Source organism: Phycodurus eques, chromosome 8 (assembly GCF_024500275.1).
Source record: "Phycodurus eques isolate BA_2022a chromosome 8, UOR_Pequ_1.1, whole genome shotgun sequence".
In the NCBI taxonomy this organism is placed as follows: domain Eukaryota; kingdom Metazoa; phylum Chordata; class Actinopteri; order Syngnathiformes; family Syngnathidae; genus Phycodurus; species Phycodurus eques.
The window spans coordinates 5,602,918-5,619,725 of NC_084532.1; the positions used below are offsets into that span (position 1 = coordinate 5,602,918).

Sequence of the window (16,808 nt, forward strand, 5' to 3'; positions counted from 1 at the left end):
GTGATTGTTTGTTATTTTCAATACAATTATGAAAACATCTTTTTTTTTGCGTGGTGTTACTTTAAGTAGACTCTGTTTATGCTTGTGATTTAGATAAAGATCAGGCTACATTTATGCAAAAACGTAAGACTTTCCAAAGGGTTCAAATATTTTTTCTTCCCACTGTACATCAAACCTTCAGGTAGTGACACATGACAGGAAAAGAAAAATCATAGACTATGCTCAGCAAAGACTTTGTCTTTCCACCAAATTCTGGAACTTAAAGCTTTCCAGTACATGTAAGGCAATGGTGTTGGGAATGTTCCATGACTAATGCTGAATAAGACGCTGAGAACAGGATTATGGAATTTCTCCAGTGAACATAAACTATTTTAGAACAAGCAATACTACGTAAATTGCTTGAATTAAAATTTTAATTTAGTTAATTTAATTTAAAGCCTAGTTTGTAGTAGGCTTTACACGATCAGGATTTTTGGGGCCGATCACCGATCAGGAAGTTTAAAAAAAAACGATAACCGATCACAGATCCAATCACAAGATTGAGCAATGTGTCTGTTTAAATGACTTGTTGATTTACTGTATAAACTTGTGTACTGTATACTGAGTATTTTCAAAAGTATTCTCTATTCAGGTCATGTAATCTAATCAGTCAGGTCAAACCAACATTACATGACAGAAATATTGGGTGCTAACTTACTATAATTAAATTACTTTATTATAATTAAATTATTTCACACACCGAAACCTTCGAGCATGATTCGATATTTAGCAAGACTTGAACACGTACACAAATGTGGCCAAAATCCCACAGCACACTACGTTTTGGGCAAACGGGGCTACCTTGGCTGCTGCGAACAGTGTAAGCGTTTTCACTGTTTTTCTCCAAGTCACTGTCCTGTGTGAGGTCAAAGTTCACCGGGGAGCCAGCTTCGGAAATACTGTAACTTCAGAGGCATAACAGAGCAGGATCCCCACCAGCTGCTCCCCGAGTGTGAAGTTCAACAACTCAATGTCACTGTCAGTCCCTTTGTGGTGAAACCAACTGTCATGCTGGCCTCACTATACACCCGATTTAATTAACTTAATGGGGCAACACGCAACTCCTGCGTGAATGTGCACGTCATAGTTCATATGTCAATGGGCCACTTCAATGAGTTCTGTCTGAAAGGGACAGCAAATAAAAGCTGTCTCTAACTGTTATGCCTCTGATGTGCCAATGTACCAGGAATAAAGTGTGAAAGTGACCAGGGTTAAGCTGAAGGAGATGCATCCCATGCAGGTCACTCGAGAGCGATATTTCTGGCAAACTAAATGTCTACAGTACAGTGTATCACATTGGAATTGACCACGGTCCATATTTAGAGATGTGAAAATAAATAAATAAATAAATACCGTCAACCTGATTTGTCATATGGCATCTTCTCCAGCTGTCAACACCCTCAATCGCATCAGTCATTTTGGCTATTTTGAGGAAAATGTGTCATGATCAACACATCACAAACTGTGTGATGTTTAGGGGGAGTTGTACCAGTGGTTTGATTTATCAGTGAGAGGTTTGTGTGTGTGTTCGTACTTTGGAATGCACATATGGTGGGATGACACAGGTCTGCGGATTTTGCAACAGACAGTAATGATTACATCCTGTTTCAATTAAGACACACATTCACAAGGAATGTTGTGGTTAATGTTGAGGACAACCACTAAAAACAAAGAGAGTGGGTATTTTAGTCTTAAATCTTTAAAAAAGAGACGGCTTCGAGAAAATTCCCGTTCACCATCCAGCGTCTCAGGAGGGGGGAAGCAGTGCACCATCAACACTGTGCATTGCGGGGATAGGGTACTGCTGAACTTTTGCTCTTTGGACGTCTCCATTTAGCAAAACTTTCTCTCCTTTGTCCTGTGTGTGAGAGCACTGGCCTTCATTTACTAACCGTGAGCGTGCATAGATTTGTGCTTAAATCGTGTGTACGCACATTCATTCATTCATTCATCTTTTGGACTACTTATCCTCACTAGGGTTCGCGGGCGTGCTGGAGTCTATTCCAGCTGACTCTGGGTGAGAGGCGGGGTACACCCTGAATTGGTATATTGGGATGTGGGAGGAAACCGGAGTACCTGGAGAAAACTCACGCAGGCACAGGGAGAACATGCAAACTCCACACAGGTGAACCCTGCTCCTCAAAACTGTGAGGCAGATGTGCTAACCAGTTGTCCACTGTGCCGCCTGTGTACGCACGTTTGACGCACAAATCTGTGATTTATCAATATGTTCGTACTTTTTGTTTGTACTCTGCGAACAAATTTAGAATATCCTCAGCCAATGCATACGCAGAAATATTGTAATGCAGGATCATCTATCAGAACACATTAAACACACATCTTTTACCCAAGTTGCACAATGTATGGGAACTACAGTTAACAATAAAAACAACTTTGGCGATAACTCAAAACAGGAATTTGCTAATGAGTTGACTTAAATAATGAAAAGGAGATTTCTCATCACTTTTACCGTCGTTCCGTTCAAGTGTAGTAGGATGTTTCATTCATGTGTGGCATACTAAAGTAATAAAAATATTCCCACAAACGTGGGCCATTGATCGTAAATAACATCCATCAATGTAGACACACAGAAACGTAATGTATTAAAAATTAATAATTTTATGTTGTAATGTTGCAAAAATTTGCACACGCAAATGAAAGTGAATGTAAAATTTGTCATTGACATCATAAGAATTTGACCATAGGAGAGTTACAAATTCAAAAAAATATTTTTATGTGCAGTTAGAAATTGATAAAAAGCTTACTTTTTCAAATGTGACAAACACATTTATGTTGAGCACTGTAGTTAGCTGTGATTTTTACTTTCACGGTCTTTTCATTGTTGCCTTCTGCAGTGCTTTTACTGTAAAGTTTTATGAGAGTTGGATTCAGGAACTTGGCTGACTATTAGCTATATTCATCAAGGTAGCACCTTATCTGTCCGTTTCTGAGCCTTTCTTGAGACAAACAAGTCTATCAGGTTGTCGATGTAAACCATGACAGTAGCATAACAACAGTTGTATCAGGTTGCTATAAAACCTGAAAAGCTAGCATGACGCATGATGACCAGCTTAGTGTGTTCTCTTTTCCAGGTAGTGAATGTAGCTTTTGGGACAGAAGTGGACATGTTATTGTTTGTGAAAAAGGCACACAAATATTGAAAGTCTTTCATGTGTTTCATGCATGATTAACTCACACAAAGTTGTCGGGTATGGGGACTGTTGCCTCATTGGATGCATATGTTGTAGGCGAATCTCGGTCTGAATCAATTTGGTCCCAGTTCATACTTACATACAGTGGCTTTAAGTAATATATAATCCACTGGTGGGGCAGCTGTTTTTCATAAATGTCTGAATTTGTGGGTTGACTTGCGGAAGGTGTGGTGCAAAAGGTGTTTTAAGTTGTTCATTTTCTTTTCAGTTGAAGTCTACATTTTATAAATAAAAAATTTTTTCAGCCCTTGCTGATGGAAGGAGGTTTTCACTCAAAATTTCACGATACATGGCCCCATTCATTCTTTCCTTTACACTGATTAGTCGACCTGGTCCCTTTGCAGAAAAACAGCAGCAAAGCATGATGTTTCCACCCCTATGCTTCACAGTTGGTATGGTGTTCTTTGGATACAACTCAGCATTCTTTCTCCTCCAAACACGACAAGTTGAGTTTTTACCCAAAAGTTATATTTTGGTTTCATCTGACCATATGACATTCTCCTATTCCTCTTCTGGATCATCCAAATGCTCTCGAGCAAACTTCAGACGGGCCTGGACATGTACTGGCTTAAGCAGGGGCACACATCTAGCACTGCAGGATTTGAGTCCATGGTGGCGTAGTGTGTTACTGATGGTAGCCTTTGTTACTTTGCTCCCAGCTCTCTGGTCGAAAACCAACATTGAATGCCCGTGACCTTCGATCCCTCAGTCGGCACTGCATCAAAAACCGACATCAATCTGTGAAGGATATCACCACAGGAACCGCTCAGGAACACTTCAGAAAACCAATGTCAGTAAATAAATTTCAGCGCTACATCCATAAGTGCAACTTGAAACTCTACTATGCAAAGTAAAAGCCATTTATGAGCAACACCCAGAAACGCCGCCGGCTTCTCTGTGCCCGAGCTCATCTAAGATGGACTGATGCAAAGTGGAAAAGTGTTCTGTGGTCCGACGAGTCCACATTTGTAATTGTTTTTGGAAATTGTGGACGTCGTGTCTTCAGAGCCAAAGAGGAAAAGAACCATCCGGACTGTTATGGATGCAAAGTTCAAAAGCCAGCATCTGTGATGGTATGGGGCTGTGTTAGTGCCATTGGCATGGGTAACTTACACATCTGTGAAGGCACCATTAATCCTGAAAGATGCATACAGGTTTTGGAGAAACATGTGCTGAGATCCAAGCAACGTCTTTTTCATGGCCGCCCCTGTTTATTGCAGCAAGACAATGCCAAACCACATTCTGCACGTGTTACAACAGCGTGGCTTCGTAGTAAAAGAGTGCGGGTACTAGACTGGCCTGCCTGCAGTCCAGACCTGTCCCCCATTGAAAACGTGTGGCGCATTATGAAGCGTAAAATACGACAACGGAGACCCCGGACTGTTGAACAGCTGAAGCAGTACATCAAGCAAGAATGGGAAAGAATTCCACCTACAAAGCTTCAACAATTAGTGTCCTCAGTTCCCAAATGTTTATTGAATGTTGTTAAAAGAAAAGGTAACACAGTGGCAAACATGACCCTGTCCCAACTTTCTTAGAACGTGTTGCAGCCATACAATTCTAAGTTAATGATTATTTTCTAAAAACAATCAAGTTTATCAGTTTGAACATTATATATATTGTCTTTGTTGTGTATTCAATTAAATACAGGTTGAACATGATTTTCAAATCATTGTATTCTGTTTTTATTTGTTTATCACAACGTCCCAACTTCATTGGAATGGGGGTTGTACATTAATGAGGGGAAAAAAATTAACGTAATGATTTTAGCAAATGGCTACAATATAACAAAGAGTGAAAAATTTAAGGGGGTCTGAATACTTTCCGTACTCACTGTGTATATTAGGCTTTACACGATCATGATTTTTGGAACCGATAAGCGATCCGATCACAAGATGGAGGAATGTGTCTATTTAAATGACCTGTTCATTTACTGTATATACTTGTGTACTTAATTGCTCAAAAAATTATATTTACAATAAATAATGCATCTTTGTCACATTGCAGGGTCTGCTGAAATGTTAGTCTTGTAAAATACAGTGGATCAATTGTAATATTAAAGTGTTCCGCCTGTTTTGTAATATAAGTATAGGTAATTTATTTTGTTAATATAGTCAGCCAGAGCTGCAAGGAATGCAAAGTTATCAATGTCCTTTCACTATTGTTCCTGTCATACTGCTTAGCGTTTTTGTTTGCACATTAAGGACAAAAGTCGTGTTTTTGTTTTTCCTCACTTTTTATTTTTTTGAATTTTTATTTTATTTTTTTGTGGAGATTGTAGGGCGAAAGCTGCAGCTGGCTACTCAACAATGGGGAAATGAACTGAACTTTGAACTAGTTTGTGTAGAAAATGAACTTTCCCAACACTGATCCTGTATTAGTTCACATCGCAATATATATCGCAGGTTTAAAAAAATCACAATGGCATTTTTTTCAAACATCATGCAGCCCTAATATATAATGTTTTTGTAATTTTATTTCATTCTTCGGCTGGAGCGAATGATTAGTATTTTTATTCATTTCAATGGGAAACATTACCTAGGTTTCTGAACACTTTGGTTTGCGAACAAGAGTCACGAAATGTATTGACTTTGTAAACTGCGGTTCAATTGCACATTATTTCCTGAAATTGAACAGCATTGCTTTTAAATTTAGACAAGTAGCCAAGTGCTGGAGTTGAGAGGTGCAAGGTACATGCTGTTTGCTACGGAAGTGGCCAAAAGTTGATTTATTTTATTTTTTCCCCTTATTTAAACCAGTTCTTTTCCCCACTACAGGTCTTGGGTGTTGAATTAAACACAGGATTGTCTTGATATTGTTGAGAGCATAAAGACACAGCTATTGCTGAACTAAGAGGTTGATTCACTCACTCAAACATAGTCCTCTCATTCTCCCTGCTCACTCACTTACTTAATTGACAGCTCACCCACAGAAATGAATAACAAACAGTTGATTCATAATTTTAATACTAATGTGCATCTTTATTACATATTTGTTCAATTCTATTAAAAATGATTATATACTTTCACACTATAACTTTACTATGACAAAATAAAAAGTACATCTGCCCTTTGAAATGTATTCATCCCAATTGTATACAGTACATGCATCGCAAAATTAACAAAATATTAGAATAATTATAAAGCCCTAAGCAAAAAAAAAATCAAGGTATGGTTGTCTCTAGCCTTGTTTTAAAATCCATCCATTTTCCATGCCGCTTATTCTCACTTGTGTTGCGGGGGTGCTGGAGCCTATCCCAGCTGACTCTGGGCGAGAGGCAGGGCCTAGTCGCAGGGCACGTATAAACAAACAACTGTTTGCACCCACCTTCACACCTTTGGGCAATTTAGAGTTTTCAATTAAGCCAATGCTCCTATAATGCTTCAACCCCCTGATACACAAAACACACAACAGGAGCTGGGTGGCACATGTCGACTTGTCTGAAATACTGACATCACTGTTAAGACCTTCAGGCTCTGTCATAGTGTGTGTGTGTGTGTGTGTGTGTGTGTGTGTGAGAGTGCATGTGTGTGCGCACGTGCGTGCTGTTTTTGATTGTGTATATGTTTATCATGGCTATCGCTGGTCCTCAGAAACAACCAGAACATAGGCGCTTTCGCAAGAATGGAATGGAAGAAGACAAGCTCTTTCTGTGCGTCTGCCCTGGAATGCAACAGTGCGTAATTATTCTTTTGTCCCACCAACATATTCTGTGGCAATTAACGTTGCCTCGTCCCATGGAATGTACGCAGGATGTCTGGTACGCTAATCTGCTTGGTTTATGGCTACATACAGTAGCTGTTTGATTGGTTGTAAAGTAGGCTGTGGTTCTAAAGTGGAACATTCACATGGGATACTGTATCATCAGCTTACCTAATGCTAATGGTATGTGAAATGTATGCTCACACTCGGAGATATAAGTATATAAAATTATAGTTGTGGCTTTGTGTAGTTTTTAATAGCAAGTATAATTAATTTGAGATAATACTGGAGAATAAGACAGCCACTTGGATAGTACTTGTATAATTGTTTGACTATGCAACTGTAACTAATTAGATTTCTACTTTTTAAATGTTGGGGGTATTTTAATGTTGCATGTTTTTTTCAAGCCAGGGTTTCAATTAGGGATGTTTGGTACCACTTTTTTTCTGACCGATACCAGTACGAGCACTCAACTCGAGTCTTCACCGATACCAAGTACCGATACTTCTAGTACTTTTGATACATAACATTTTAAATAACACAATTAGAGATAATTTTGAAATGTTTTTTCTGATAAACGGAAGAACAGTTACTCGGCAATAAAGAGTTAAAGTCCGAAATAAAATCCAAACAACGCTCTCAGAGTTAAGGATTAATTTGTAATAAATTAACAAAAGTGCAAAATTAAACTAGCAACTCTCTGAGTATTCATATTTGTTTAAATTAAAGTACCAAATAAAATGGGTTCAACTGTTAACCCTCCCTGTGTTTTATTCAAGTCCTATTTTTGCTGCATTCCAGAAAAGTGGGGAGTCGGATTTTGCCCACTCAGCTTGTACCACTTGTGACCTCAAAGCGTTCCAGGCAAATGTAACCCTGATCGCAATAATTCGTTTTTTGTTTTGTTCCTACACTGCCAAATACATATTTTTGTAAGGTATATAGCCCTATATAAAAATCGGAATTTGCATTATTTATATAAGTGAAGGAAAGTCCCATTTTATAAGCATTTCATACATTTCACCAAATAATTGCAGGCAGAGTGGAATACTGTATCCTCACACAGTTACTACAAATCACATTGTGTTTTGTGAAGTTATGTCGAATAACCAAATAAAGAGATAAATAGATAAATATATATTTATTATCTAATAAATTATGTTTTACCCTTCACAGTCTGTCTCCATGGGGGTCGCAATTGTCAAGTAATGTCAGATTGAAGCAACTCGTGATGTCTGGTTAGATATTTTTGTCACTTTTCTGGAATGCAGCATATGGCCACAGCATCTGATTCAGATTTTTGAGCAAACAAGCCTTCATTCACAGCCAGTCAGGGAAGCTCTGCCTCATCCATACCTATTATCATGTTCCTTGCATTGCCTTGCAGCACAACATGAACGGCTTGTTGAGAATCTCTTCAAACTTTACTACGATCACTTGTCCTGTGTGTGATCCACTAAACTTTTGCACACACATACAGCATGACGTACACTATGAAGTCGGAAATCATAATTGATCCACCGCAGAGTCTGGCTGATAAGACTGGACTCACGCTGCTGCTTGAAATATCAGTGGTGAAGCGAACCACCATTGCGTTACACAACAAGTTGCAAAGATGTTTTTTAACCTGTGTACCCGTGGCAACACAGTCCTTACAATTGTTGCTCAAGAGGGAACTTCATACTTTGGCTCAGAATCCCACATTGTCCTCAAATGAGAGTGGTAAATTAGTGAATCCAATCACTTGTGCGAGTCCGGGTGTTATTTGTAATGCCATCGGAATAGTGCTCATCTTTGTTCACCTATTTCCAAACCAACAAATGCAGCCATGCACGCGCGGATTTGTTGTTGTCTAAGCAGGAAGTGACACACCATTTGCACTGCAGTGTCAAACTGCGGGGGTAGTACCCACTACTGGCGATGAGCTATCGGCTGCTAGTATCGGCTGCCTACACGATTATCCGATACCTTGAAATAAGCCTGGTATCGGTACTCGTTCACCCTAGTCTTAATTAACAAAATACTTAATTATAACAGTACAGCACCAAGTCACTTCTGCAATGTTGATCTGGAAGCAGGAGATAGCAAGACACACCCTATGTTGTTGACATGATGCACGTCACCCTTGCTAGCTCCCTTTCCATTTGCATGCTTAAGAACCAAGAAGTCAAAATAGAGTATGTTGTCATTTCCTTGTGGGCCAGGCTGTGCTTAGCTTGCCACAAAACTGAGGTATGAGCTCATTCCCCATTACTTATTCATACGGTATAAGAGGCTGATGCAACCCAACCCAACCAGCAGGAGTCTATGATAATGACCAAGCAGCCACACTGGTTTGTTTTGGTACAATGTCCTGCAGACAGGGTTATTTCCTTTTTCCTTTTGTCAGTGTTAATCACTTCTCTCTGTCTGTTTATTTCTGTACAGTGAAGTGCCTGCTTATTTGCTTTTCATCTATTTGTGTTTTATTTTCTGTGGAACCTAACCTAAGCCATTTACTTACATTTAGGCTCTTTCTGTAAAACCCTTACTACAAGATGGCGCCAAAGCCCTGTCTAATAGAAAAGTAGTAAATGGTGTCAAATGAGTGTTGAAATTATACATCTTCACTCTTTAAGATCTTTGCATGTCAGGGGGAAGCTAAGTTTAGCCGTGTTTGTCAGTTACGGAGAGAGCCTTCAACGCATGTACACAAGCAGGTGCACGCACACACACTTGGTGCAATTTTTTTTTTAAAGTAAATTATCAGTAAGCTCTTTATTTTTAAGGGTAATGTAAGATGAGTTAGAAATGATGTCCAAGTGTTTTGGGATCATAATTTGTGGCTCATTTTTGGTTTGATATAGACAATATTTCGGGGGGCGTCAATTGCTCACAGTTTTTCACTATTCGCTATTCCCAATCAGGGATTTATATAATATATGTGTAGGTATTATGCCAGAATTGCTCCCTAGCTCACAATTTACACAATCTAAATTTATGCACTACAAGACACATGTGTCAAACTCAAGGCCCAGGACCCATCTCTCTCCATCAATATCTGGCCCACTAAGCAAATAAAGTGTTTCTTCTACAGCATGTTTCTTGGCAAATTGATTTATTTTGTTCATTTTGCCAGAAAAAAATTCTCGAAATTGCTATTTTTCTTCATGCTGAAAGAAACCATAACTTCAATGAGGCCCGTGACAAAAGTGAGCTCAACACCCCAGCCATAAGATGACAATTGGAAAAAAGGCAGTACGGCTTAAATATCATTCAGAATTCCCATGCTATCTGTGTTTGGAAAATACTGACAAAGGAATGAACAAATAATCCCCCTTTGTATTTCCTTTATGGTGTTTTTTTCCCACTTCACTTGATTTGTGTTGTGTTGACACTGGAGGCAGAGCCTGTGAACGGGTAGCTAAGTAAGTAACGATTATATTTCATACAATATTAGGAGATTGTGTTTCTTCGCTTTGGAGATATTTTGGCTCACTCTTCCTTGCAGAATTGGTTTAATTCAGCAAAAATGGAGGGTTTTCGAGCGTGAACTGACTTTTTAAGGTCATGCCACCGCATTTCAGTCGGATTCAAGTCTGGACTTTGACTAGCCCACTCCAAAACCTTCATTTTGTTTTCTTAAGCCCTTCAACTGGTAACTTACTGGTGTGTTTCGTTATCACTTGAACTCAAATGCGCTTCAGCTTGAGGTCACGAACTGATGGCTGAACATTCTCCTTCATGATTTTCTGATAAAGAGCAGAATTTATTGTTCCATCAATCACAGCAAGTTGTCCAGGTCAGTTGTAACAAGACACACACCTTGCAAAAAGCTCAATTTTCATCTTGTCAGTCCATATAATATTTTCCCCAAAGGACATGGGGAATGTTTTTTTTGTGTTTGTTTTGTTTGCAAAAGCAAGGTGAGCCTTTATGTTCTTTTTGGTCAGCAGTGGTTTTCACCTTGGAACTCTGCCATGGATGCCAATTTTGCCCAGTCTCTTCCTTATTGTTGTGACATGAACACTGACTAACTGAGGCAAGGGAGGCCTGCAGTTCTTTAGAAATTGTCCTGAGTTGATGAGTCATTGCTGTTCTCTTGGGGTAAACTCTATATGCCAGCCACTCCTGGTAAGGTTTTCCACGACTCTTTCATAATGTCTCCATTTGAGGTTAATTGTGCTCCCTATGGTTCACTGGAATTCTCAAGCTTTATAAATGGCTTTGCAACCCTTTCCAGACTGATAGATGTCAATTACTTTATTTCTTGACTGTTCTTGAATTTGTTTGGATCATGTTTTTTCGTTGAAACATTTGTAGATCTTTTGTCCAAGTTGATTTTGTCAGACAGGTTCTGTTTAAGTGATTTCTTAAATCAACAGGTCTGGAGGTAATCAGGCTTGGGTGTGATCAGTGAAAATTAACCAAAAGTTGTGATTATCCACAAATAATTCATGATTTAACAAGGGGGTAATTACTTTTCCATACAGGGTGAGGTAACTTTGAATATTTGTTTTTCCTTAATAAATGAAATCACCATTCATTTCATTTTAAGTTCACTTGGGTTATATTTGTCTGATATTTACATGTGTTTGATGATCTTAAACAAAGTGGGGAAACTATGCAAAAATATAAAAATTTGAGAAGGGGGACAATACTTTTTCATGGCACTCTTGTGTACTGAAAAAAAAACTACATTTGACCATCACAAAAGGAAAGTGTCGAGCCATCAATCATGCAACACAAGTTATCGACAGATAAATTACTACAAGCACAACAATATACATTGCTTACATGATGCCAACATAGGAACTTGAATTGTCCACAGAGTTTTGAATTTGGGCTCAATTTTATTGTTGTTTCTTTGGCAAAGCACAGAAGCATATCATGTTGTGTCATCATTTAAAAAAAAAAAAAAAAAAAAAGCTTACTCATGTAACAGTGGCTTCCACAAGTGGAACATGTTGTGATGTAATGTCAGCTACCCTGACAGTTATCAACTCCTTCAGTTGTTCAGTTATGGGACGCCAGGTGCATTTGCAATACAGACATGGTCAGAAGACAGTGAATGCTTACAGCCAGTTGTCAATGTCTGTCGGTAAACGTATGCAAACACATTTTTAACTGTGGCACAAACACCGTTACAGTTATCTGGGAAGGTCCATCTACAGTATATTAGACAGGATTCATGGTCACTGCAAAAGACAAAGCCACAATTATCCTTATTACAACCAGTGATATGAAATATGTTATATTCTGGTAAAATTATTACAAATTTGTTTCACCACTATAATATTGGCATTAATATTTGTTCCTGTTCATATCTTGTATCTGTCATCAGGACCAGTTCGATAATCTGGACAAACATACTCAATGGGGGATTGACTTCCTGGAGCGTTATGCAAAGTTTGTCAAGGAAAGGTTGGAAATTGAGCAAAATTATGCCAAGCAGCTAAGGTACGAAAATACACAAACACAACATTTTGCAGACAATGTACTGTAATTTCTCGTGTATAATGCGCACCCACGTATAATACGCACCCCCAAAGTTGCATTCCAAATTCTGGAAAACCCTTCTACCTATGTATAATGCATTTATACAATGCATGATTTTTCTTCTACACATATGATCAAAACATGAAATATCTGTATTTTGTTAATAACTAATTCTGAAGTTAAGCACTTTATTTGAACACGTAATAGTTTTTTTTAAATGTACTGCTCTTATTTTGAAATTCACAGCTCTACTTTTATTTAGTAAATTAGAAAACACACAGTTGTGCTCATATGTTTGATTACCCAGGCAGAATTTGTAAGATGGGTACAATTCTTTAAAGAAAACATGAAGGATCAGGCGAACCACATTTAATTGTATTTTAATGGGATTCAAATTAAACGGTCAAGCATTTCAGAAAAGCATTATCATTAAACAAAACATAACCATAAAGAAATGAATGATGGTTGTTGTTCAGTCATATTTTAAAAAAACAAACAAACAAACAAACAAACAAACAAACACACACACAAATCACAAAATTCTGCCAGGGTATGTAAACTTATGAGCACAACTGTACATATAAGCAGTCATACATACCCTTGTCATATTGGAATGAAAGCGTAGTCTACACCTTTTTTATACCCAGTAGGTGGCGGTGGCATATTAGAATGAAAGTGTACACCTTGCTCATAACATCTAGGTGGCAATGGCATTTTGGAATGAAAGTGTACAGCTTTTTCATAACCACTAGATGGGGGCATACATTTATAAAATGTGAAAGTTTTTTTCCCATTGGCACCTACACCTATGTATAATGCGCACTATTGACTTTTGATAATTTATGGGGGTAGGGGGGGTAATTGTGCATTATACACGATAAATTACAGTATATCTGTGGCGGGTCGGTGGCCGACTGGTTAGCACATCTGGCTCACAGGTCTGAGGACCCGGGTTGAAATCTGGCCTGGGTGGGTTTTCTCCAGGCACTCCAGCTTCCTCCCACATCCCAAAAACATACGTGGTAGGTTAATTGAGGACTCTAAATTGCCCGTAGGTGTGAATGTGAGTGCGAGTGGTTGTTTGTCAATATGTGCCCTACGATTGACTGGCGACCAATTCAGGGTGTACCCCGCCTCTCGCCCAAAGATAGCTGGGATAGGCTCTAGCACGTCCGCTCCCCATAGTGAGGATAAGCGGTATGGAAAATGGATTGATGGATGTCTTAGAGACATTATATATAAAGCCAGCTACTGTACATTCCCCAAAGACATTTGAATGGCAGGAGTTCGCAGGTTTTACAATCACTTCATTAATTTCCCCTGTTCACGTTACTGTTTGTTTGTGTGTTTTGTTTTGTTCGTATTTCTATGATTGAATGTAAATCCTAAAATAGTGGCACACTTGAATTTGCAAGCAACCGAACTTTCATGGGTAGTTTCATTTCCTTAACAGGCACTGCTACCCAAAAAACAACAGTTATAATTATGATTAAAAAATAACGTCAACCTCATTATATCTCTCTTCTGCGTCAGGAACCTGGTAAAGAAATACTGTCCAAAACGCTCCAAAGATGAGGAACCGAGGTGAGTCTGCTCAACAAATATGATTTTTGCTGTAGTAAGAAACGAATGCCACAATTCAGTAAGTGTGCTCATTAAGATGGACTGACATAAATGTAGTGGTAGGAATTGATTTGATTTGAATTGTTTGCGCTAGTCACGGTTTTCATATGGAAAACTACCTGGTCACAGACACATTGCGAGAACTCCATGTTTGATTTTGTGGAGGTCACAAACTGTAGAAGCTGGAGTTGTAGTGGGAAGCTATTTTTTTTAAAATAGCAATTGTGGCATTCAAATTGAAATATTCTGTATATAGAAAAAAAATTAGGCAGTCACATTCAGTATTTCAGTATTTTACCTGAATTCTGTAAATTTACAAGCTCATTGAGTGAATAGAATGCACAAGGTGAACTGTGTGAAAACAGATTTCAACTGAATGCATTCACTGTAAAGAGTAAACTAGGCAAGTATATTTATGTTCATATTATATAATGAATAATATATGTGTAAGTTAGACTCTGTTGAATCCTATTCCCACATGACTCCAGATGAATCCTACAAACAATCACAGATAAAGTATGTTCATCCCATGCAAACATGTGCCTGTTTTGCAGGTTTACCTCCTGTCTGTCATTTTACGGCATACTGAACGAGCTGAACGACTATGCTGGTCAGAGGGAGGTGGTGGCAGAGGAGATAGGCCATAAGGTTTATGGAACAGTGATGAAGTATAGCCAGGACCTCAAAGCAGAACGGAAACATGTGAGTACCGTACACCAACAAGATCATGCTGTACGCCACACAACAACAACAAAGCAACATGTTTAGGTTAAGTGTTGAAGTCCCCAAATGCCAAGAAAAATGTTGATTGATGTCATGTTGATGTTTTTCATGTGTTCCTACCTCTTTGTCGTGCCTCACATTTGCTTTCTGTTTGGACTTACACAAGAGGATACATATGTTGAGCATGATGTTAAACATCTGCCTTTCTCTCCTCCATCATCTGCTGCTGCTATAAACTCTTCACATTCTTTGGAAGAACATTCCCTTCTCTCAGTGGAATACTTAAGCCACTTTCCAAACGTAGGGATCGGACCCAAAAAAGGACGCAGACATGTTTTTTTGCAAAGTTGTCAGCTGGAGGAATAATATGCATACCTATTCCTAGATAAATACACTGCAGTGCTGCCCTGTTGCACTTCCATGTCACCTTTTTCTTCTCATTGTCTGAAGTGATTAAATATGCGAATCTGAGCATAACATATTACTCAACAATTGCTTTTTGGTGTCCCTCATACATTTGTTAATATCACTCGATATGTAAGGTCACTCAGCCATGTAATGTTATTAGGCCAGTAAATGAATCATTGTTAAATTGTGGATGTAGCACTTTTTTCTTTCCTGCAGCTGTTCCCTGTTGTGCATATCAATGTTTTCATATACAGTCTATGTTACGTGTTTCTTTTTTTTCTTTATAAATGTTTTGGTGTGTGTTTTGTCTATGTTTGTGTGTGTCTGTGTGTGTGTGCAGCATCTGCAGGAGGGCAGGAAGGCCCAGCAGTATTTGGATCATTGCTGGAAACAGATGGACAACGTAAGTAAGGAGAGAAGAATAAGGAGGGGGGATACTCTTTTTTTGCATGAGAAATGCTTAAAAGGTAACTCTAGGACATATAGTTATTAATTTCCCCCTGATGTTTCTAATTAATATAGTTATTGTTTCTAAATCCAGAGGGATTTTCAACAATTTAATACATAGATGTAAGATTTTAGACGATTTTATCTCTCTGCGTCTTATGTTATTGTGGACTATCCTATAAAAGAAATGCTTTTTATTTATTTTATTTAATGAGGATCAAAACACAGCTTTTCCACACCCCTCTCATTGGGGATAAAGACAGCAACACACAGGCCCAAATGTACACCAGCCCCTCCCTAAGTAAGGCGCATGTGCCACATTTGGCCCTAGTCAACCTTCCTTTTGGCTTCCAAAATCCCCCGGAGAGATTCCATGTGCTCGTTTCTGAGGTCATTTTTAAAAAAAATTTATTTACCTAGTTAGTACAGTATGAAGCAATATGCCCAATCATTACACAATCTCGTGAACACTATGGACTTCAAATGCTAATTGTAAATTATTAGATAATTCAGAAACTGGGCTCTGACACCAGTCAAAGTCTGTTTGTGTGTGTGGTCTCTAACTTAATGGTGACCGTCAAGTGACCTGATAGTAATGTCTCAGCTATTCACTGTGTTTCCTTCACTAGTAATGTGACCCAGATGGCCTGTCATGGAGTAAACTATCTCCGTCTGATTCATGACACTTTCTTTTTTCTGTGGCTCTTTTAATCTTGAGTCACAAGTGTTAGTGTTTTTATAGACAGAACTGTTTTAAAAAGAGAGGAAGTAAAGACATTTTACATGCATACATACATTTAACAGCCTCTTGACGCGGATAATGTATTGCTCTTTGCTTTTTATTGTGTTTGTTTCTTTTTAAATCACAGAGTAAAAAGAAGTTTGAGAGAGAATGCAAGGAAGCAGAGAAATCCCAAATAACCTACGAGAGGTTAGACAATGACATCAATGCCACAAAATCTGAAGTTGAGAAGGTAACAATCTTCAAACAAAAAGAACATGAATCAAACTGTGTCAGTGTGATTCCCTTCTGCCTCCATTTTTACCCGTGTGAATTTGTATATGTTGACCTTTCAATCAATATTAATAATACTGTCTACTGACATTAAATATTCAGTAGTTTTATTCCTTTGTTGTTTACATTCAAATAATCACGTTTTATTTAAGTTAAAGACA

General features: G+C 38.4%; 1 protein-coding gene across 4 annotated transcripts in view; it reads left to right on the forward strand.

The window, feature by feature from the left end:
• fnbp1l (formin binding protein 1-like) overlaps window positions 1-16,808 on the forward strand; it is a 42,896-nt gene that overhangs the window by 14,034 nt on the left and 12,054 nt on the right. For 3 of the 4 annotated variants that reach the window (XM_061684752.1, XM_061684754.1, XM_061684753.1), the window contains exons 2-6: window positions 12,277-12,392; window positions 13,965-14,015; window positions 14,609-14,756; window positions 15,526-15,588; window positions 16,502-16,606. In XM_061684752.1, coding sequence (XP_061540736.1) covers window positions 12,277-12,392; window positions 13,965-14,015; window positions 14,609-14,756; window positions 15,526-15,588; window positions 16,502-16,606 — 483 coding nt within the window. The remainder of the gene's footprint in view (window positions 1-12,276; window positions 12,393-13,964; window positions 14,016-14,608; window positions 14,757-15,525; window positions 15,589-16,501; window positions 16,607-16,808) is intronic. The other variant, XM_061684755.1, reaches the window with a different exon arrangement.